This window comes from Thunnus albacares, chromosome 14 (genome assembly GCF_914725855.1).
Source record: "Thunnus albacares chromosome 14, fThuAlb1.1, whole genome shotgun sequence".
In the NCBI taxonomy this organism is placed as follows: Eukaryota; Metazoa; Chordata; class Actinopteri; order Scombriformes; family Scombridae; genus Thunnus; species Thunnus albacares.
The window spans coordinates 10292561-10317483 of NC_058119.1; the positions used below are offsets into that span (position 1 = coordinate 10292561).

Sequence of the window (24923 nt, forward strand, 5' to 3'; positions counted from 1 at the left end):
GCCCAAATAGGCAAGAAGGTGAGGTTTAGGCCTCCCTTGATATGAATGACTATCTATTCCCCTCTGTTAGATTATTGACTGATATTCAGACTTCTCCATATCCTGCCAGGTAGAATCCAGCTCAGCACCCCCCCCCCACCCCCCACCCCCACCCCCAACCCCCCTCGCTCCCTCCTGCCCACCCCATGCAGCCTCCTCTGGCTCCAGTCCTGAACCTAACCCTCAGAGGAGCAGAAAATAATTAGGAGAGAAAATTGCAGCTGACACTATTTCTGAAAAGCAGGGTATTGTAATGAGAGCAGAGCAGGTATTCATTGTGTCTGAGGGAGCGATTGAAAGCCCTTGGTTTTTCAGGCTGCCTGAGAGAAGCCCAGGGAGAGTAAGCAGAGCTTTGCTGAGTCCCTTAATGCATGTGGGAACGGAGCCTTGAGAGGACGAGGCAGAGGTGTCTTCAACAATGGCAGGAGCCAAGGTTACAGCTGAGTAACTAATTCAAACCGCTCCAGACTGACACACACACACACACACACACACCCTCACACGCACGCATACTCGTCTTCTTTGTCTCTCTCAATATGTCTCTCCCTCTGTCTCTTGCTCTCTCTCCTTGTTCCCATTATGAGTTCAGAGGGATGCCGTCCAGCCACCGCTCAAAGTTATCTTCATTAGCTGCGTGGACTTGCTGAAGTGGCTGCTCGGGGAAGCGTTCTCTGAGCAAGGCACTCAGAGAAGATGAATAAATGTTTTGTCGCACATTGGCTCAGCCTAAAGCGGTGGCAGGCTGCAAGGAGAGATAGATGAGGTATTAACTGTTGTATTTTTCAACAGTGGCTAAGGAAGCCCAGTAGTGTCGTGGACAGAAGCAGATGCTGCAGTCTGAATATTAAGCCAGTTAAATGAAATGTCCTCTGTAAAGTAGTCTTAACAGGAGTTGAATTATAGCACTGGGCACCACTGATTGTGCATCAAATAGCCGAGCACATGTTCATCTTCGGGCTTCTACTTGACATGTGACTCAGGCTGAAAGCTGGGAGATGAGAGAGAGGGAGGTCGCTTTGATCGCCTTTTTCTGCTGTGATGCAGGTGCATCACCAGGATGGGTACACTGTGATTTTTTTTTTTTTTTGCACTTGAATCTGATTATGTGTCTAAGTAGAACGGAATAGGGATGCAGGCTTAAGGGCTTTCAGAAACTACTCCAACACATGAGGCTATGAATGATAACAAAACTTAGATTTCACAACTTAAATTGACTTCCTCTAAGATAGACCGTATAACTGCAAAAATGTCAGTTTAATAATGTTCACCTGATTGAATTAAATCAGCAGATAATCAGAATTAACTGTGAAACTTGTAATCAAAATGCACTAAAAACAGAATTGTTTATACGGAAGTCATGATGTTTCATTGTTAGCAACAGGAGAGTGAGCTGACATGTCCTCCTTTCTGAAATGAATGTAAATGCCATTCTTAGTTAATGAGAATCTGAGGCTGCCTTTGTAATGTTGCAGGCATTCATAACGTTGGAATCTGCAGGGAATAATGCTGAAATCCCACTTAAATGAGAAAATAAATTGATGGCCAAATTGCATGTGGGTCATATCTGCACTTGCGAAAAAACTCAGATCTTCCTTCAGCTGAATAAGTAATGTACACGGAAAAAATGTGCTCACAATCAAGTTTTGATTGCCTTACAACCCACTCTGCAATTGAATTTAAAATTACAAAGTACATTTTGAAACCTCTGTCTGTCGCAATGCTCCCCTACCTCTCTCTATCTCTCTTTTGCAAACACACACATACACACATATTACCCACAATGCATCCGTGGCACTCCACCCATTCCGTGAAGCGGTCTAAGTAAAGCAGGTAAATTAAATCTGTAGCGGTAGCATCCAAGATTCTGGCAATCAGCCAGATCAGTTCAGCATCTTCTCTATTTACGGGCACTGTGAACAAAAAATTTCGAGGCTTGTAGGGAGTCGCTGACACTAGATGCACAGTGACACACAGCAGTAGCATCAGAAAAAAAAGCAGTTTCACATTCACAGCGGCTTATGCAACCATGAACAGGAGGAGCAGTGGAATGGAAGTTGAAACTATTATCTGCAATCTCATTATTCAGCTACTGAGATGAAACACAGAGCCCCATATGCTTTTGCTCTCTGGTTTCCCAAGGTGCTCATAGGTAAGAGATCAGCCATGCTTGGTGGTGATGAGAGGAATTGTCTCGGGAAGGATGGACTCCTGCATGAACGCTGCAGACTGGAGGAGGGCATTGTTAAATTTGTCTAACCTGGCTGACTTTAGATGACCATGAAAAAAGTCTGAGTTTACTTTACAGCAGCTCCAGGGGAGAATTAAGTAGAATTACCTGCTCCCTCCCTGCCTGATTTCAGGTCGTAACAAAGCATTTTTTCAGAGTAAACAGCTCAATTATTTTACATTCTAACTAATAAATAAATATAGATATTAATATTCTTTTTAGTGCTCAGTGCACAGAGATGATCTTTTTCTGCTTAGCCAGCACATGTACTTATACATATTCTTATACATACCATGACCGCCAGCTTTGTTCAAAGATTGAATCCACTTGGCTCATTTAACAAGCAGATGAGTCAGCTAGATTAGCCAATAAAATGACTGAGCCTTGTTGAGTAATTTGCACCTGAAAATGGCCAAGTTTTCATCTGTATTGTTCATCTGATATACAGCCTTCAGTGTCTCATTTTCATAAGCATCTGTCTGGTTTTGCTCCAGTTTACTGGTCAGCGAGCCAGTGTATATAAGGTATAGAATATACTCACAGAAGAAAGCTGCTGCAAAATAGCGTGGGAAATGTTAAAAAACTGCTAAAAGCCACAATACATGTTAGGGCTTCATTACAGTCCTTATGTGAACTTTATTTCCATGCCTTGGGATGCTTTTTTTATGTTCCATATCACATTTGAAAAAGGGGAAAACTGCATTTAGATTACATATTCCGACACAAAAAAATGAATTGTCTTTTAATGCATAAATTATATTATAACAGAGATTTATGCTGTATGTTATGCAATCATACAGTATATCAAACAAGGAAGCAAGAAAAGGAAGTATTAATGAGATGTTAGGCCATATTAGAACTTCATATGAAGGGTAATAAAACTTTAATAACACTGAAACCACGGGGGTGTGTGATCAATTCACTTTAATAGGCAAACACTTAATATGGAGCCTGTCTGTAGGAATGGAGACATTCTGAAACATTGACTTCCCTGTCACTGCTGTGATATAGATGTGATGTCAGGTGAACACATTTATGTGCTTAAATCTCGCCGTGCTGTAACTGAACACAATGTAAAAAGACAGTGTTTTGTGTTCTGCAACTTTATGTGTACATAAATGAGAAGCATCCTTATGGACCCTGAGCTTTCAATACAGCCTGCGCATTTGGTCGTTCATGTTTACTAGGTGTTAAGAAGCCAATTATGATGCAAATAAGTGTGTGTGGTGATCATGGACAATCTTGTTTGCACAGTGGATATTATAAAAATGCCAAGCCTGTAGCCAAGCACTACATCTGCTCCGTGTTGTGTTAAGTAGCTTTCATTGTCACCAGAGCGATCCCTCCTCATATCCACATCACTGTCAGACTCATGTTACTTTTTCGAAAAGCCATCAGGATTCGTCTCTGTCTACTGCCTGTCCCCAAGTCCATTAAAGATGATTGATAGAGCTAGAAAATCTTCCGCCCAGCTGTTGTCGTTGACTCATCCCTGAGAAATTGAAAGGAGCTCAGAAAAGGACCATCCCTCATCAAAAGACCTTTTGTCTGTATTGACGATGTGAAGCGAAGTACATTTTTGAAGATAGTGTATAACTAATCGTCAGCCCTTTTCACAGTTTTTTTCCTGGTACTGTACGTGAATAATTATTACATTTCAGATGAAGATGGTGATTAGAGTCACATTTTGTCTTTTATCATGAATATAAATTCCGATTATATTTTTATCAGTTCCTCAGTTCTCTTTTTTTTTTGTTTCATCAGTGCTTTAAACATACGGAAACATTAGTTATCCTACAGAATATCTTAACTCCAACCGTTTTAGCTTTGACGGACAAAGCCAGTCTGAGAGACTCGTTCTCTCCATTGGCCGAGTCTTTACAAAGAGACACCAAAGAAAAGACACGTCTGTTTGTCCAACTGCTTCTGTTCCTCCTCCTGGCTCTGTTATCCTCTAATGGCTTGTGAGGATTTTTACAGGACAACTTGAGGAGGATTTTATGATGTTTCAGTGTGATTGATAACATGCTCTTGGAGGGATGTCAGGCTTTCAGAGATGGATAATGTGGATTTCTATCTCTCTGCCTTCTTGTATAAGACGTGCCATCAATCAAGTGTATCGCAGCCTTAACCCGGTAAAATTAAAACCTTAGGGGGGCGGGGGGTGGGGGTGTCTCTGTAGAACCAGGACACACACACACATCAACAGCGAGCACGACAGAATCGGAACACAGATCCACATCATAACAGGCTCACCGCAGAGAACAGGACAGTTATAAGATTCCCACCACGGGGCAGAAAATACAGTTAATGATCTGACTGTATATGGCTGTTGACAGTGGAGAGGGATTACAGGAAGAACAGTCTCATTTTCACTGTGTATGGAGGCGTTATTAGATCCTAGCCCGGGCTAATTTCATTCCTAAGCTCGTCAGTATTTACTAGCAACAGGCACAGCGCACCATGGCAGACCCCGCTCTCCCTACAGAGATTAGATACAGAGCAAGGGAGATAATTTGAAAACACAGAGATTCAGTAACCAGAATCAAACTCATGAACATAATTGTCACTTTGCCTTCTTGTTCTTGGTCCTGTTTCTGTAAACAATTGTTTGCTTTGACACGATAAAGCACACAAACCGCTAATTAGCCCCGCTGGTTCCGAGATATGTCGAACGCTTGCTCTTGTATGTTTCTCCTCAGGTAGGCCTCACCTCTCTTTGTTTGTCTGTTTGCGTTTCAGTTGACGGCTGCATACACAAAGCGGCGGGGTCCTGTCTGTATGATGAGTGCCACTCACTAAATGGCTGCGAAACCGGCAAAGCCAAGATCACCTGCGGCTATGATCTCCCTGCAAGATGTGAGTATCAGTAATTAATATGCTTTTTGTTTGTTGTGTAATGTGTGCACCGGTGCCCTGCAGGGATATTCTCTAATCAAAACTGCTGCCATCGAGGGCTACATCACCTGACAGTTAGGGAACATTAGGATTCAGTGGGACACATCCGAGCAGTGAAACATTGTACAATCCAGCATGTATCTATTGTTTTTATAAAAAGCCGAATTTATTGAAACCTAAGGCTCCTGATCCAGCTGGCCGACAGCGCTGGCACAGATGATTTTGCGATTCATGTGTGCACATGCTTCATATTTTGAATTGAACTCATAGTGTGGTGGTGGAATAACACTAAAAGTTTCATCATTCTTTTTCGGTGACATTTGGATAAGCATGACTGTATTGCAAATGAAAGCGCATACATGCACACACATAAACTGTATATACACTAGCATACCTGCGCATAATGACTGGGGTCATTAGTGTCCAATCCAAAAACAGAGTGGGATGCTTTTAATGTCCACAATAAAAACATTTCAATCATAATTTATTAGTTTTGAAAACTCATTTGTAATAAGTGGGGAGTTGTTATTCGGAGGATAATTAATATGATTGGTGCTTGTTGTATGGCTGGATGGGAGTGTCATCTGCACACAAACAAAGACATTAAGGGAGCTATTAGTTGCTTAATTTGATTGATTTTTCATCCCTGATTTATTCTGTTAACGGATCACATAACTCTTACTGTCACGCAATAAATGATCAGAAGAGGGACTGCGCCGTTTTCTTGTTTTTATCTCTACCACGGATGTAATGTTTTGTAATCAAGTCTAAGAAAGTTTGATATGTGTGTCTCCCCGCTCCGCATTGAGCAACTTTCTGATACAAATTTCTGAGCTAATTTCTTTTGTTAATTGTTAATAATGCGTACGAGCTTATTTCCTTGCAAAGGGGAAAAACATGATGGGATGGAAGAAATGTCACTCGGTGTAATTCGGTCGAGACAAACGTCCCAGCAGTCCTGACCTAACCCTGAAGGATTTCCATGAGACAGCCAAGAGAAGACATTGAGGCCCAGGTGAAATTAGGTTGTGTTAATACAGTATGTCGTAAAGATGTCAAACAAATGGAGCAGATAAACTGTGAGTCAGTCTTGTGGGCAGCCAGTTCAAGCGTCTGCAGCGCCAAAACAGGGTGCACCATGACAATTTAATAAGCTGCAATGTCACCTGGGAGCAATCACACTGCCACTGGGTAATGTTATTGTAATTATCTCTGGGCAAAACACTTTCTCTGCGCTGATAACTCGTTATAGATTGTGTAGTTCTTTACCGGGAACAGTCAGTTCTTTTTCGAACGTGATGTTATTTCATTTTCGAGCTATCTTTACTCCCAGCCGGTATCATCTTCTTATCTCCCAACCCTGATCACTGTCATCATCAGTGTCGTCTCTCTTGTCTGCTCTTGGAAATTGACAGGCGCTTGACTTTTCCTTTGTGAGTGCTCAGCTCTGGCAAGAGATCTCACTCGTTCCCAAAGTCTATCCACTGTTTGGATTTTGTTCTTTTTCCATTAATTTCCGTCTCTGACTTATTTGTTCCACCTACACACACATTATAAAGCCGCATTGACTGCAAACAACAATCTATTCGGTTTATGAAATCTCAAATAATAGTCTGTCCACCCCCTCACCGCTGAGTAAAGCAAACAAACAAGACAACACAGATATTTCACATTCTTTAATTTCTCTAAATTCTGGGATGTATCATGTAGGCGTAGCAAGAAAGGGTAAAGACTTGCAGTGAAATGTCAGTGTATATTAGATAAATTAAGTTAAGTTAATTTTATGTTAATGGCCCTCTGCTGTGGCTAAAGCTAAATGCATAAAATGATTAAAATTGACATAAAATGAATATTAACAATTAAAATCAAATTATTAACCTCAGCAAATAGCCTTGTGTCATTATTTAGAGTAGATGGATCATCACAGTAATTGTCAGAGGTGCCTATTGAAACTTCCCAAAAGTAGCATTATATTTATAATAAGCAATTAAAAAGCTACACAGCAGCTTTTCTACATAAACAGGAACTAAACATGTTTTGAGAGAAAATCGCAGTTCAAATGAGAGCTAGAATGAGAGCTGTTTGTTTTCACATCTCATTGTCTTGTCTGTCGGAAGAGTTAGACAACTGAAATATTATTATGGTCATAGTGGGTGTTTGGAAAATAATGCAGTATTGTTAATGCACTCACAGATTGATTTCTCTAGGCTGCCAGGCATCAAATGCAAGGAGTAAATAAAGTGTTTGGATTCAATTGGTGAGACAAACACCACAGGAGGACAGACTGATTTTGTACAAGAAATGTTGGCACTACTTTTTCATCCTGTAAGAGCAAGAACACACCCTTTTCCATTTGTTCTGATGTTCACATTATTAGTAAAACACTTGAACCTTTATACATACATTTTTACATCACTGTCAACATAATATATTGTTTTTTTTTTTACATGTATCTACAAAATTTAATGAACGCATGTCTGCAGGGCTCCATGTATGCAAGACTCAGATTTTCATTGCATGCAAAATTTCTTCCGCTGACGCAGATCTGCAGATGGTGGCTCATCTAGTCTTCCAAGAGCGAGAAGAACACAGACAGATGGACCATTTACCGTTTACATATTGGCAAAGCCCGATATTTCCAACGTGGGCATTCTCTTTCCAGTTTTGCCTGAACATTAGGCTGCTTCTCACAATTTTTCTATAAACACATAAATCTCTCAGAGGATTGCACTCTTCTTTGGGGACCCCCTTTCTAGAATCCACTCCACTGCATATAATTGGAAATAAGTAAGTCTAAACCCTGAATAATGCAGAGCAAACTGTATGTAATCACTTTGCTTTTAATTAAGTTTTCAGGGATTTAGGCTTGGCTTCACACTGTACCTCCAGCAGTCATCTCATGACTTTGCCAACAATGCATGGGAATACCATCCGTCATAACATAAACTCAGCCATTTCCCTTGATCTTACAGCGTTTTTGGAGTCTTAAGTGTTATTTGAAGATACTGTATCACCCACAGTGTGTTGTATTTTATTCAACAAAGGATTACGTTGGTCAATTTTCTTATTTTTGTAAGAAATGCAAGAAATTACAATTCAAACACGATACTCAAAACAACTGGTAAAGCAATAAAATACTTCCTTGTGTCCTGGAAAACTACTTAGTGCCCACAGGGAGAAGAGCAGTCGATCTGAAATCAGAGTTGTCCTTGTTTGGAGATTTGATGTGCTGAGGCAATGGAAAATGACCGGGTTAACCCGCCCCATTGCAGCCTTTTTTTTTTCTTTCTCAAGACAAGAAAATTGCTCTCCATTACATCCCACTAAGCAGTTTAGGTTGTGAATCCCAGTGGCAAATGAGCCTTTCCTTTAAGAAGGCCAAGCACATGTGGGACTGATTACTATGGGGCTGGCCCAGGATTATTAATCAATGACAGTAATTATCCACCTACCATAGCGGAAAGACTCCAAAAAAACTGTCTGTTACATCAATCTGACAAGGAAATTGTCTATTTGCCCTCGTGTTAGACAAGTTACTCATCTGTTCATAGATTAATGATCAAATGAAAATATGATGTCAAGTGTAACAAGCCAAGTCACATATTTATTATTACACTATTGGAGGATATGATGCAACATTGTCCATGATTGTTTCATTATAGACATTCCAGTGTAAGTATGCACTATGCCTATAAAGTGACTAAATGATGGGCTTAGACGGTTTGCCCACCACACTCCAAATAGCAGATAAGGCTGTAGACTGGGCCACATAGATAAGGATACTGTAGATATAAATATGTCAAGGCTGAACTGCAATAGAAACCTTTTGGATTGTATGCAGTTTGGTAATTCAGAAGGTCTACTGTTGTTGCAGCCTGACTTAGTCATGGGTATTAAAGTAGATTTTCCATCCAAGAGTTTACAGTATTTCCTCCAAATGTCTGAGACTTTCTGAAGCACTCGTGCTTGTTTCTTTACCACCTGTAGTTGTTTTGTGCCACTTCAACTGCTGAAATCCTTATAATGATGTTCATTATACAGTGTGTGTATACAGTGATTTTTGTCCTTTGTAGATGCAGACATCATTAAGTCACTTGTGGACATTTGCTATAAGCTAGTTTTGAGAAGCACGTCAGTAGTGCTGCATCTGTAAAGAAGATTTCCAATGGTTCAAAAAAAGGTGTCTGTATAAATCTCACATGACTGGATGCAATGAAGCAGTGGTTTGAGTGGCTCGCTGCTAGAACTGTCTAACGTGGTGCGTTTGCTGGCTCAGGTCCTCTGTCTGACAGAGCCAAAAAACTGTGGTGTTTTTATTTGTGGCATTATTTCAAGTTTGTGCTTTTGTTGGTTGTGGGACATAACTGCATCCAACAGTTTTCTGAAATGACAGGAAAAGTAGAATCAAAAGAACCCTTTGGAGGGATTTTTCACACTATCATTATGAGTATCAACATAGATTTGGTGGATAATATACTTGAAACTTTGGATGATACTAAACTCTAAAGCTCTGATCTTTTACTATTTGTCTTAATGTTACCTTTCAATGAAAAAGCACCATTAAATAGCTCATTGTTTATGACAAATGGCTGCATCTTAAACAGAAGCCAATTTGAATTTATCAAAACTAAACAGTACCTTAATAATTTAATGTTTCTCTTTTCTTAGAAATAAAATATAAGTGACTGAATAATAATGATCTGTATTTGTATTGTTTATTGTACATAGTAAAGCATCCTCTTTGCTGTTTGTGACAATGTGTTGTTATAATTTAAATGTGTGACATATCTGAGGATGATCTGCAGTGACTGAACTCTATAATAAAGTTGTCTGAATCATATTGTTATTATGCTGGTCCACAGGTCTGCGCTAATAAGGTTTAGCAAAGACCTTGCAGGTTAATCTGCACTTGCACATTTCAGCCCTAGCTGTCACTGTAGACCTAGAAGGTATTTAGAGTTCAAACTAGAGGTCTGCTTGAGAAAGTTAATGTCCCAAAGGAACTTTTAGATAGACGTTGAGTGTTTTGTTTCTCCGGTTTCATCTGAAATCTTTTACCCAGTTTTGTTTTCCTCCCTAGGGCTACTTTAGATTGACAGTTCAAAACGTTTGTGCTGTTTATTGTTTTGCTTTTCTCCCCCATCCCATTATTTTAGCTGTAAGTTTATGCTTTCAATAATTAATCATATTTGGATACAAAAAAGGAGGGCCAACATTTTATTTTATCATGCTGCTGTCAAAACGGTAGCCTCTCTAATCTTTGTTAATTATATTTTATATATAACCGTTTCATGAGCTTCAACCATGATAAAACATCATATATACTTTTACATGTATGGAACAATTTCTACAGCATGTTCTGTATGAATACTGTATTCATTCATTCTGTATCTCTAAATTGTGTCTAATCTCACTGAACAGAGCAAATAGTTTGGTCTGCTATTTTCCTAACTGGTCCCTCCAGAGAAATAATGCTCATTGGGATTCAAATGGAACTGCTTTTCGCTCTGACTTATCAGTTGTAAGGTTATAGATTTCAGCCTTTGGAGTATTGCTTCCACCCAACCCACTCTGATAGTGTGGAGACACAACCTTATCCATGCAGCATCGAGAGGCTGGCAGACCTTTGATTACTCTCTAATCTAAAACTGGATGCTAACTGTTTTGAGCACACTCAGCCAGCTCTGTCTCTCCACTGACTGGGCACTCCTCCGCACTTCTCCAATGTGCACTCAAGCTTTTCTAGAACAACACACAGCTCTGCGATTTATTTATTTTTTGCTTGCTGCTGCCACACAAGCCTGCTGGCCTCCTGTATTCAGTGAATCCATATGTTGTCTATAGCTAGTATGTTATTACAATCAGGGCGTGTTCCCTTTAATAACATCTGACATCTCTGCCTAACCATGTGTACAAGACATTGTTTATTGTAGTTTGCAGCAGTGTGGTTACAGTGGGAGATTTCTAAACTCATTTTGTGTCATTGAACAGACAGATAAAGTTGTATTTTGCTATCCCATTGCTCAAGAATCTCTCCTGTTTTTGTTCATGGTTTACTCTCTAACTAACTTGCAGTGTAATAAAAATACAGTCCCTCTATCAAGATCTGTTAGGAACAATGGAAGGAGGAAATTTGTAAGAAGCCAAAGCATAGAAACTACATTTTAAATCAAAGACTATTACTACAGAGAACCATATATAAAATTAAAAGTAGAGAAGGCAGAGGTGCTCAGTAAGGAACTGGTACTTTGCTGCTGGCGTTTGAGGTTGGCAGATATACAGATACTCCTGAAGAGCAAAGTTTATGTGTTTTTTGTGATCTTGGTATTGTCGAGGATGCATTTCATTTTGTATTTCATTGCCCTTTGTGGAGTGACTTGAGGAATTATTTGTTTGAAAAGATCCAATTGAAGAATCCTGATTTGTTTTGGCTGTCTGATGCTGATATATTGAGTTGGCTTTTGAATGTGAAGATTTTTGTTTTGGCGATATTTATAGGAGATGCTTGGCAGCTAAGACACAGAACATTGTATCCATCATAACAAGACATGTCTGCCATGAAAACTGAATGCACTGAAATGTTTTCTTTTTCAATGTGTGGAACTGTACATTAAGATTCGTCATGTGGCCATCCTGGTTATTGTTTAGTGTCTTGTAAGCCCATATGGGCTGGGCACCAGAAAGGTGCCGGACACTTAAATAAACAATCAATTGGTCAAAACCAACCAAAAGTTTGGACACACTTTCCCTTTTAAAGGAATAGGAAGGTGTGTCCAAACTTTTGACTGGTACTGTATATATCATTGCTATAGACTATAGTCTATGTTTTATTGAGATATTTTACTTAAGCTGCTAAAACAGTGACATGTTTTATGACTACAGCGTTGGCCTTACTAAGATAAAATGAAGACTATCTGTGTATTCAATCAAGGTCATGCTAATTCCCTCAAAGTGAATGATGTAGCATTATCATGTATCATGAGGCTTTATATAATTAGATTTTCCAGGTTCATTTTCATAATTTAATTAAGCAACTGGTTGTGTAATATTCTTTAGGATATGACTCTTCAGACATCATGACATCATAACTATTTAACCTAAACTCATGAACAAGCACAGGACAAGTACTTTTTTAATAATCCTAGTCCTGCTTGTATGAATTATCTCCACAAAGTAAGATAATATTGGCTTTATGATAAAGTGGAATAGCTCAATGAGAAGTGCTAAATTTATACACACAAAACAAAACAGCCATAGATCCAGAGGTGTTGTTGCAGCAAACTTTGTTTCAGCGTCAGATTTTCAAAACAGTATTTTTGGTTCCTGTGGAACTTAAAGGACCGTAGTTTGACAAAACACCTTTGGGAGACACACTCCAGTTCAATTCACCTCCTTCTTTATCTCATGCTCTTCCAGTGCAAAATGGGAGTCTCAGGTGTTTACTGTAACTGCACCTGTGCTAATAATACTAATCATCAACATGTGATAAATTTTCCTCCATGATAGCGTGTGGAATCTTTCCCATGCCCTATTTAATCTGGAAGACCAGGCCGTCTGTTCCGTCTCTCTCCACTCAGCAAACACAGATAAATCACAGCAAAGTACCCACTATTAGTAAGTGACATATAGCTCATTCTGATTAAATTACCCCCTAGAACATTATCATTCTGCCGAGCTTGTTTATCAAAGCAGTCTCCGCCCCATCACATACAGCCAGGCTGACACTTTCAGTGGGCCATCGGACAGCCCATAATTTATTTATTTGTGTACAAGTGTTTACAAGGAAGGATTTAGTCTTGTTACAGAGCTGCTTTGACAAGGATGTTTCTCCGTATTTGCTTCAAGTTTGGACGTCATTGTGTTTGAAGTATTCGTCATTGTGTTTCCAGCAGCATTCGCAATAGAAACAAATCAATAGTACAACTTCTGGCTTAAATAGTCTTAAAAGTAAGTGATTGAGATAAGGGAGCAAATCATTCTCTTGTTTATCAGTGTCGGGTGAAATACCTCTGACGTCATTATTTTAGTAAAGCGAGAAAAAAACTTGTTTTTAGACTGACCACTGTTTTTTTAAACTTTACCAAATAGTCCCATAATCCCAGGGGCTCACTGAATTTCCTCAGCCCACAAAAGAACTGTAATCCCTCAAAGCAAAAAAAAAAAATGAAAATAACACATTTTATGAGATTATCATGCAACAGCAGCCTTGTTAACATTGTTAGTCTTGCTTTCCACAAATGAAAGAGCTAACACGGCAGACGGCTGAACAGACTGTACTTTATCTCTACGTAATGGATCAAATAGACACAGTGTGACTTTTACAAGGTGTTTTTTTTTTTCTCATTTTGGATTCAAGGCTTGAGTGAAAGAAATCCTTTGTAATAGTAGATAAATTAGTGTGGCTTAACTCAACCATGGTGGCCATCGTAGCGCCAACCACACACACAGTGCTAAGTCAACATCTTCTCTACTGCTCACTGTTAGCACTCACATCATAAATGTCACTTCATTACTTCATTCACACTCCATTTCCAGACAGGGTCTACCTTCTACCTTTCTCAGACAGTTTTCATTGTTTTTGTCTGGTATTTCATCTGTCTTACTTTTATACGATTAAGCAGTAATAGTTTTAAATATAAAAGTTGTACTTTTTTGTTGTAATAGTTGCAGAAGTACTATTTTCAAAGGTAATCTTTAAAATCTATTATTTAAATTGCAAAATAAATCAGACGAAGAATTAAATCAAGGAAAGGCGAGCAAATTTCTCAAATAAACTTAGAAAAGTGATAAACCTTTGATGCATAAAAGATAATGGTCAGACCTTGCTGTGAGCATGAAATATTAGGCTGTTTGTGATTATACTCACCAGCATTTCAAGATGAATTAATGATTGAATAAATTGAGCGTGAAAAGGAAGATCGGATATCAAGGAGAGGCCAGATGTTTTTTTAGCATTATTTATGAGAGAAAAACTGCTTCTGCTTCTCCGGACTAATCAGCTCACTTTCTGGCTTCTCATTGGCTGTAATGGGTGCACTCTCAAGGAACAGAACAAACCTAATTTTCACTGCTCGTCTATAAAGGCCCAAGCAGTCCTCTATGTCCCTCTCTTTTCAGATATTTGTGTTTCCTTTGTTGGCTGGCCTGTCAGTCTTCCAAGCCTCATGAGGACTGGAGTAATTTGGTAATTTTGCCTAAACGGTGATACTGTAATTATGTGGCATCAGCTGCCTAGCTGTCAGCGAGACGGCCAACGGTCATTCATCACCAGGAAACTAGAAGGGGGGGGGGGGTTGTGTTTTGGGGTGGGGGGGGGTGGGGCATTGTGACTGATCGGATAAACACTAGCAGAAAGAAAGAAAGTGTGGTGGTCTCACCCCCAAAAATGGCTGAAAATAGGAGGTGAGAGGCCTTTGGAGTAATGGGATGCAGGAGCAGCTACAGCCTGTGTGGCAGGCTGGTTGTTTGGCTGAGATAGGGGTGCAACAAGGCATGCCTGAGCCCCAGAATGACAGTGATACATCAGGAGGGGGCTTGTGGGTGGCAGATGAAGTGGGACCACTGGAAGGTCAGGTTTGAAGTGGAATGTGGCAGCAGCTCTAATGTAGTCCTGCCTTCCCATCACACACAGCTCCCATCTGTCCATGAGTAAGCCGGGCCTAATGAAGGCTGTCGGTATAAAGGGCTCAGTGGTGGCACATTTGCGCGCGCGCGCACACACACACACACACACACACACACACACAGAACCATCACTGTTGTGGCTGCCAAAGTCTTTTACATTTTTAAATTTTGATATGATGTTGAATCATTTTTTTTTTTTTTGCATGACACAGCGACAGGACACCATTAGTGTGATGTAAGTAGCATCTTATTATAAGCCCTTGTGGGAGTATTGAAATCAACTTTACTACCTTATATCACACAACTAATGATGCAGTCATAGTCCAAATAGAGACAGAAAAAAATTGTCTTCCTGTATTTAAAGAGTTTGTTAGTCATTCAGGCACAAAATGTTGTAGAAACACCAGAACTACATGCACAGTTGAGAAACAGAGCAGAAGAAATAACATAGTTGTTCCCTACTTGGCTTGAGTGTCTGAGAAATGCAGAGGGAGTTTTTTTTTTTTTTTTTTTTTTTGTCTAGATAGCTTTTCTTGTTTTGAATTCTAACTTAAGTCTCGCTGCATTCAAAGTTTCACAGATTTAGTTTTGTAAAGAGAGTAAGAAAGGCTCTTTCCTCCTGCTGCCTATGCTTGCATCATTAGTCGTAGGATTTTGGGGTTACCAGGGGTACCGAAAAGAACCTTCCTATGAAATTCAGAGTTTTGACAAGTGCAATGCTCTAGGCATGTGGATCAATGACAGCACATTCAAACAGCTGTTGATGTGAAGACATTAAACACATGCAACTGAGAACTTAACTAACAAAATAAAGCTTTGTAAATGTGGTTGTACTCAATAAAATAAGGTTTTCACGACTAAAACTCAGACGATCTCAAAGTTTTTGAACATCTGTTCTCCTGCTATTCATTTGTTTGAGATATTTTTGGTAATTTGCCAAAGTGAAGGAATGTAGAATATTTATTATCAATAGGACCAAATCCTAATTTACCAAAACATTTAATTTGTTCTTTTTGTATTTCATGTCACTAAATGAATCACTGTTGTGAATGTTGTTGTGTTCTATGTCAACTAAGACAAACATGTTTTGTGAACTTTGACCTTAAAGTAGTATTTCAATTTTATTTGACATTTTTGTCACTAGTTATAGCCTCACAGGCAATTCTGAGCAATTTGATCTTAAATTGATCAATAGTGAAGTCTCACAAATGGCTGCTGAGTAAGGAAACATATATTGGTGTGGGGAGAAAGAAGGATTGTTCTTGCTTAGGTTAGGAGAGTTTTTTGTGTTTGTTTATTTCTGTGGATCATTTACACTGACCCCCCCACCCACCCACCCACCCCACTCCACTCCTCATTCCCCCCAATATCTTGCTGTCTTTATTCAAATTTAATTATATGCTCTATTTTAGAGATTGACTGTCTTGCTACAACAACAGCGTGGTGTTAAGCAGGGCTTCAGGCTTCCTGATGCTGTGACTAAGACCTATGCAGAACACTGCCACTCATTCCCCAGGGACAATAGTGCACAGTTTATGGGTAACACTAGCATGTCTTCTCTGTTGACAGTGTTGTTGTCTCGGGAAGAAAAGCAAAAGTTTTAATCTGATGGCTTTGTTTACCTCTCATCCAAGACTCAGGATAAAAACTAATTAAGAACAGGGAGTAACAGACTCCTGTAGTGCCATTTTCACAGCTAATTATGCATGAATACAGCCTGCCTAAATAGTTGCTCCCTAGTCTTTGATGTTCTTTTCACTAAATTGCTGTGGTTACTTCCGCTCATTACGCTTTTAAGATTGTAAACGTTGACAGGTTTTGTCTTTTTCTTTCCTTCTACTTCACATCCCAGAATCCCTCTACTGAAGAGACGAGGGGATGGAGACATTGGTAGCCAGTTAGTAGAGTAAAGCTGCTTCATTTTTAAATATAGTCATATGACCTGTGTGTATATCCCAGGTTGCCATTCTTGGTTTTAATGCTGTGGATTTAGACCTGTGCTGTGGTCCTTAAAAACCATTAACCTTCCCATAAAAGTGCATATGTCTCTCTATAAACCCTAATGGGGACCGGGACCTATACACAGGAGCCTAAGTGTGCTTTGGGGGACAGCACTTTTAAGAAATATGGAAATGAGACTATAAAAAGGAAAATAAAAATTCTTTTTGATAACTTTATGGTGTTGGGGGGTTTCCCAGATGTGCGTCTACCTTGGCTTAAGTGCCGTCTCAATCGATGTGTTTCCAGGAAATTGTAGTTTGTATACCTGTGTGTAGATTTAATGGACCAGGGCTATTTTGTATTTCTAACCTTTAATTCATTTCTTCTGTTATTTTTACACCACCTTGAAATAAAACAAAGTTTTACATCCATATAATGATAAATAATAAATTAAATTTCGATATCCAGCAATTTTAACTGATCTTCAGAATGACTTTATGTCGGCTGTTTAATCACACTTAACAGTTAAGGGATAATGGTGAGAATAGTCCATTTTTGAAATTGCCTTTAGCAATTAAATATGTTGTGGTTTTTTTATGTAATCACATATATCAAAGATTTATTTTGCAATGACTTTAAATTGACTATTGACTGCAGTAAACCAGGACATGTTTACTTATAAGATTTTATGACACATGTTGGCCCGAGGTGCTGGTGTGCCGTCATGCTGCCTCTGTTTCCCAGGTTGTTTTAAAGGCATTGCAAGGTGAGAAATGGTTCTCCGGCAAGCAGTTTTATGGTGATCACCTTGAGTCGTTGCTCCGGCCAGGAGACCAGTGAATGTAATGGATCTGCTGGGAGCCCTTAGTATGGATTTATGAAAGTGCAAGGCTGGAGGGAAGGATCAGTCACCTGCCACTGTTTTCCACAGACCAGGAGACACCAATGAATAACATCAGAGAGCCAATCCAAGGCAAAAAGCTTTTGACAAACAATGCACAGGGACTGTTTTTGGCAGTTGTTACTGATCCACAAAGTTTACTTATCCTACACTTCCAGGAACTTTTAAAAGTCTAAAACGTAGGACATTGAATTGCAGCATTGTCTGAGAATTGATATCCCTATAATAGTTTGCATTCCTTTTTTCTGAATTATTGCACATACACATACATATCCGGCATGTCGTGCAGCACGTGGCTGTGCACTGTAGGGGACCGGGACGTGCCATTAAAGGTCCCCTCCATGTGTGTGGTGGTTAGGTTGGCAGGGCAAGCAGGGAGCGTCCGGATCAAGTTTCCCCCTCCTGCTGTCTAATTATTGACCCATCTGGTATTGTCTTTTCAATTGTTTCAATTATGATGGCACTGGTGTTGCTCAGCACCCTGGCGTCAAGGCATGCATAATTCATGCGCAACATCCTGGACTCCACTCAGAGCTGTGGGTTTGAGCTGAATGTCAATACCGCCTCATGCCCCCAGTGGAGCAGTGGGTTGTCTGTATTGACAGCAAGGAAGATAAGGGGAGCAAAAGCAAGTGCTGCCAAAGACTGTGGATAGTGATGCTATCATAGAGCGTATAGGTGAGAAGAATTTTCTGTGTGTATGTATGTCATTGGGAAGTAAGCTGTCTTCGCAGCTCGTGTTTGCAGTTGCCTGATATCTGACCTCATTATTGTCACCCCCAGACCTTAGAATCAATAATGTTCAATTACTCATGAACCACAGCCGCAGCACTGTTTACTAGGAAATCAGAGCTAACCAAGGGTTAACTCGCCCATCAGGGATTTGACTCCAGTGCCCAAAACCACCACTTCCATCACGGTACTGTTCGGAGGCTGCGAAAAGGTAAAAGGCAATCAAGAGGAAAAGGTTCAAGGAGTGTGACTGTTCATTAAGAGGTGTGAAGATGAAAGGAAGAAGGGGTCACAGTTTTGACACCCTGCTGTAATGGAGGTGCTTCTGGGAAAACGGTATATGACATCTGTAAAATGTGTCATTACTGGATGCCACTGGCAATTGTTTACCCACAGATTGGAGCTCAGCAGATGATCAAAAGAACTCCGTATTGTTCACAGAAGCCGGTTTATCCAACACTGTCTTCCGACAAGACATATTGTTATGACACATGAGACGTAGGAAAACTTCACATTTATGCAGTCTGCATGAGTGCTCAAGACTACCAACACCATCTGTATTGCTCTCAAATATTGTTTAAAAGCTTAGAATTTTAAGGTGTTTTTTCTTTTTTCCTCATCTTCCCCAGTTGAACCTGAGGTTTCTTTGCATATCCATTTTTCATTTCCTTCATCATGGTCATGAAAAAAAGGACTCATTGATTCAGATTCTTGTGGACCCATGTGACTCATTTAGTATTCATACAGTGACCTCTCACAACAACTCACCTTCAATTGCAGAGGTGCTCTCATTCACACTGGCCTACTGGCCTTCAGCTCTGTCTCTGGTCCCCCTGCAGTCACAGTGGATGTGCGCAGAATAAGCTGTCAGAGTCATAACAAGACAGAGATTTCACTCTGCTAAATGCATCTCTGAAGACCTCAGCCTGCAAGAGCTAAATGACGCCTCTGCCTTTAGGGGAAAGCTCCATACTGGTAATATTAACCCCCTGCACCTCATTCAAGGACATTTGTTTAAGTGAAAAATTCCATTTTCTATAATGTGGACATCATCAGACATTAGTATCGGTGATAATGGAAATAAGGGATGCAAATGAATGTATTTCACCCTACATTAAAAGGGTCCTGCTGTTTTGAAAGACAACAATTGTGAGATTTTAAAAACAGAGAGTTCTTATTTTCTGTAACAACAGATACCAGTTCACACCAATTATATTATTAATAATGCTAATGCTTTGCATTAATGCAATGTATTCAATTAAAATGGATGATCTCATCAGTTGTTTTGCTGTTGGTCACGCTAGCTGCCAATCTCAGCTTGTGGGCCTTTGTGGCTGCTGTTCTACTGCCATGCCAGGGACCTTGTTACCCAGAGTGAAACCTCTCCAATAGCTTTAACACCCAAACTGTTGGCTTGGTGAGGTGGCACACAGCCTGAGAAGTGCTACCTGAGAGGCCCAACTCTGGGCAAAAGTGCTTTGTGTAGTGTATTGTACTGCCCAAGAAACAGTGCTATGATGAGGAAATGGGTTAAGGTAAAATTGTTCATGGTTGCTTTGTTTTTAAGCTTCTCAACAACTCACAGAACTGAAGTGTGTCTTTGTAGATACAGTAGGTCTTTGTGTAGATGGCATTCAACACATAGATCATATCTCATGATTCTTAACAGTTGGACAGAAACGGTGGTCTTTAATTTGATCTAAGTATGAAAAAATTAATACATTTTTCACTGTTGTATTGTCCAGATTAGACATACTCTACAAGTAAAAATCACTGGATGGAATCTCACTTTCAACATCTGACAACCCAAACAAAATAATGTTTTTCTCCTCTTTTGACATTATTTGTTGTTTTGTGGAAAATTAAGATCAAGGCTTTGTCTTTTGAGTCATACTCATTGACGTATTTAAGTTTTGATGTGGGAAAGAGCTGATAAGTTTTTTTTTTCAAAATCACAAACTGTCAATCGGTTTGTGTTCTGTCTCAAATGTTTGTCCTGTATGAATTTGAGGTAGCATGGTGTAGGAATTGTAACAAGGGAGACTTATTTTTATCTTTGTCAATGTCAGAAATTTTCTCTGTGATATTAAGAATGTCTCCAGCCAGGTTTTTTTCATAGATACGTGAAAGACACATACTTTATTCAGTGTGACATTTACTGCATGGGCTGTGTGTACAAGGAAGAAATGACAGGAAAACATCCTTACTTGAGCTTCTGAGTAGATCCACCAGCGTAAGACTCTAATAAGCTTTACCTCAGTTACTCATGACAGCGAGGCTCAGACGCACTACGGGAAGGGAGAAATAGGTAGAAATATGGAGACAAGACAACCATTCCTCAAACCATTGTGCTCACTCCTGTGGAAACGTTATTTTCTGTTGATGTAGGACACAAAGCCCGGCAGTTGTCACCCTCTCCTGGCATGGCGACACACGCACAGCTGCACACCCCACCCCTCCGCTCATCCGCCTCCTGCTCCGGGGCCATCGATCGGGAGCTGTCATGCTCTCAGGGGGAGCTGTATGGACTCCTTCCCTGGCACAGCACTGCCCTTCCTAGGTGGAGTCACAGAGCAGCAGGGGGGCTAGGGGAATGGAGGTTGCAGTGGGTTGGGGAGGGGAGTGCGGTGGGTGTCTTGTGTGGCGAGCAGCTGCTTTCCTATGGATCACTTCATTAATATCCCAAGGCAGAAATTTGAGGGGCCGCTACAGACTAATTAGCCCTGTCTGACCCTTGTGTCTCAGAGAGGTCGCTCCTTTCCAGTTCCTGCAGAAGCAATCCAAAGCCAAGTAACCCCCCCCCCAACGATCACCACCACCCACCCAACACATATTTACCATCACTGTCTTAAGAATATAGTGCAGCAACCCCTCTCTTGTGTGCTGCATTACGACTTGTTGAAAGTCGAACGTTTTGGATGCCTGTTTTTCCCCGATTAAGCATCTAATGCCCTTATCGCGGTGGCAAACCAGTCCCATGTCATTGCGTACCTGTCTGTGTCCATCACTGTGTGTATGTTTGCGTAATGAGCGGTGTCTGTGACTCCCAGGGGGCAGCAGGGACAGAGTAGCACAATGGGAGCAGTGTGTGTGTGTTTGGTGCCAGGAGACAAGGAGCCATCCCTCATTAGTATCATCTGTTTTCCCAGATGGCAGGGTCAGGGTAAGAGGGAAGCTTGATGAAAGGACTCGTCCTGCAGGGTGACACTCATTCTGCCGTGCAACACTCGCTACGACTCCCGAAGCCAAGTTCCCAGCTCTCACAGGTGATACTAGGGCTTTAGTGGGATTCACAGTCAGAGAGAAAGAGAGCTTCATGTTCTCAATCCGGGTGTACAGCCATGTACCCGTGCTGCAACCTGATGAGTTTAGCAGAAAGATACAGCAAGACAAAGAAAAGTTAACTCAAGAAGGTGACATTTCAACTTGTTACTTGAAAAGCAAAAAGAGAATGCAAAAAAAAAAGGAGCGCAATTACTCTGACACCTGCTATTCTCAAACACAACTTCACTTCTCCCCTGAAATATTTCCTTCCAACATGTTGTAATGATTTTTCAATGGCTCATTAGAGTCGAGCTTGGGTCCAACAAAAAGCCAGGAAGCCTTGTGTCACAACTCAACACTGTGAACGAAGGCGGAAGCTATCGCTGCCATGGCCTGTGAGGCAGCGACAGTCTCCGCGAGAAGGAAAGGATAATGAGTGCTTTCACATTTTACCTTGAAAACTCACCAAACGGCCCTTATACCAATTAAGAGCTTGTTTTTCACTGGAGTGGCCATTATCAAATCTGACCTTCCAATTATTTTTCTCATTTTCCTCCTGATTCTGTCACCCTGGTGTGCCTGGTTGGCCCTCAGAGCCTCAGAGGATGGACAAGGAATGGGTAATGGTTCTCCAAGCCGAGATCCAAAGACCCGAGACAGAGACACTGCCACTAGTGCTACTATCCTCTGGTCTTGTTATCTTCATTTTGTCACTATTGTCTATTTTTTTAAAACACACACACTTCACTTATCTTTTCATATACCATATATGCCTGAAAATGTAGATTACTTTTCTTTTTACATTATTATTTATATACTGAGCTTAGCTCAAGATTTGGCTTAATGGTTTGTAAAAGCTGTATAAGTGAAATGTAGTCTACTGTTATGAAAGAGGGGTATTGCTTGCTTGGAACCTTTACTTTTTTAGTAGCATAATTTTGTAGCGGTTAAGATGCACATTAAACTGTACAATGAGAGCACAAGCCACCTTGTTTGTTTTAGACCTGTGTCATTTCCCCCCCCCCTTTTCATATACGTCTTCTGTCTGGAGCCATGTTGGTGTGCTTACCTGATGGTGACAGTTGTTGAACAGCTGCAGCAGGTTCACAAATGCTCCTATCTGTCATTGGATACTCCTTTTCAGCCCCAGTCTCTTTCTCAGAAACACACACACCGCATACCACACAAGCACTGAATAATGCGTTGGTGTGGTTGGTGGTGGAGAGGCGGCAGCGGGGAAATAAAACTGTTCATTGTAAGCTGGGTTAAAGACTAATGGGTTAAATGTAAGCAATGCTGGGATTTCAGTTATTTGGCAAAGCTTTTGCCACTCAAATATTAATTTTGATCTAATTACACATTGATCATAGCGGGATATTGTGCTGAGGGTTTGATGCTACCTTTTTATCTCTAGTTACCACTTCTGCAAATCTTAAAATGACATCTTCAGTTATTCATTTATTTTAGAAACATGAGAAGAATAGACACTTTATAATTGGTAAACAAGCTTTAATTTTAGAATCCACACAGAATTCCTAGATTTTGACCTGCTAGTGAAATACACCATAGACATGGTAATATCCATGTAATAATGTCAGTGTTATAAATCACTGTTTCAGATAAATATGGTTGAGAGTTGGATCAGGTTAGTCACAGAAACCACTTGGTTAGGTTTAGGGAAACATTATGGTTGAGCTAAAATTAGTTCTCTGTTAAGGTTGGGGGACCTGTGTTGCCATGGTTACAATATTAACTATGTGGTGAAGGTTAGGAGAAGATCATGGTCAATAAACAAAACACTGACACTCACAGATCTATAGGCTTTTTATTTATTGTGGACAAAAATGAACACATTTCAGCTAGAAGCCATCATCAGCGTAATGAAATGGCAATTTATATAAACAGGTGAGGTTCAAACACCAATCAGCAAAGACAATACATAATTGTATAATAGGATCCATCTGTGAATGACCCACCCAGATACGGCCTCTTCTAATGAAGGAGGTGTGACCACAATAATCAGTAAAAATAGCTGAAAGGTAATTCATATATAAAACTGAATGCCCAAGACCAGAAACATAAAGCAAGAGACTATATATAGAGAGCAATAAAGTCCAGATTAAGAAATGGAGATGTGTATAAATAAAAAAACAATTCTCACAAAACATAATAAAGAAATAACTTTCATAATATACATACATTCACATTGTATATGACCTCTATAGAGGAAAATGATAATAAATTAGTCTATGCTTAAAACTGTCCAAAATTCACTACTGAGTAATATGTAAATAGAAATCTCTGAAAAATCTCTGAAACAGGATATGTCTATAATGGGGACACATAGCATGTAAAAGGAAATAGATTAAGAACTTTGTGACACTGTTAGCCCAATAATTTGTATTTTTCAAGAGAGCATAGACAAATGTCATAGAAAAAATGTAAAGAATAAATACATTCACAAAATACATATGAAGAATCCAAATATAGCAAGGACATATAGCATGTAAAATTTAATAAAGAGCTGTATGACCCCATTAAATAGTTTGAACCCAAGAGCATATAGAAAAATTTCATGGAAAAAATGTGAAGACAAAATACATCTACAGAATATAGTAAGGATAAATAACATGTAAAGCGAAACTAAAAGCTTAAAGTAGCTTTTAATTAGTTTACTTTTACATGTATTCTCTTTACTGATTGGTGTTTGAACCTCACTTGTTTATATAAATTGCCATTTCATTACGCTGATGATGGCTTCTAGCTGAAATATGTTCATTTTTGTCCACAATAAATAAAAAGCCTATAGATCTGTGAGTGTCAGTGTTTTATTTGTTCGCGCCGCTACTTTTCATGGTCTGCTCCTGTCACAAACGGCCACTAGAGGGCTCGGTCACTTGTCACACTCCGTTTTTCTCGGCAGGACAGTCTGAATTTATAATGACAGGAAAAGTGATTAAATCACAGAATGAGATTACATTGAAATGAATGATATTCCAAGATCAATTGAATACAAAAAAGTCAGTGTAAGCCCTTGAAACAAAGCGATGAGAATTCTATGGGAAATGACAGCCAATAATGACAAGGTTGTCTTTCAGAAACTGCAATTAAAACCAACCACAAAGACATTCACAAAGCTACACTAACCACCCCCTGTTAAATTCAGATTGAGACACAAGACCTTTCAGCAGTTCTCTCAGTCTGCTCAGTGAAATAAAATGGTAAATTTTAACTTAGATGAACATTTGACCCCTGGCTGTGTTCTGACGCTTCAGAGGTCATCTTAAGTCCCGCTAC

The 24923-nt window shown here is 39.9% G+C and overlaps 1 protein-coding gene across 7 annotated transcripts in view; it reads left to right on the plus strand.

Moving 5' to 3' along the window:
* Positions 1 to 24923, plus strand: part of macrod2 (mono-ADP ribosylhydrolase 2) — a 423023-nt gene that overhangs the window by 169799 nt on the left and 228301 nt on the right. For all 7 annotated transcript variants that reach the window (XM_044372372.1, XM_044372373.1, XM_044372374.1 and 4 more), the window contains exon 5: positions 5009 to 5125. In XM_044372372.1, the coding sequence (XP_044228307.1) occupies positions 5009 to 5125 (117 nt within the window). The remainder of the gene's footprint in view (positions 1 to 5008; positions 5126 to 24923) is intronic.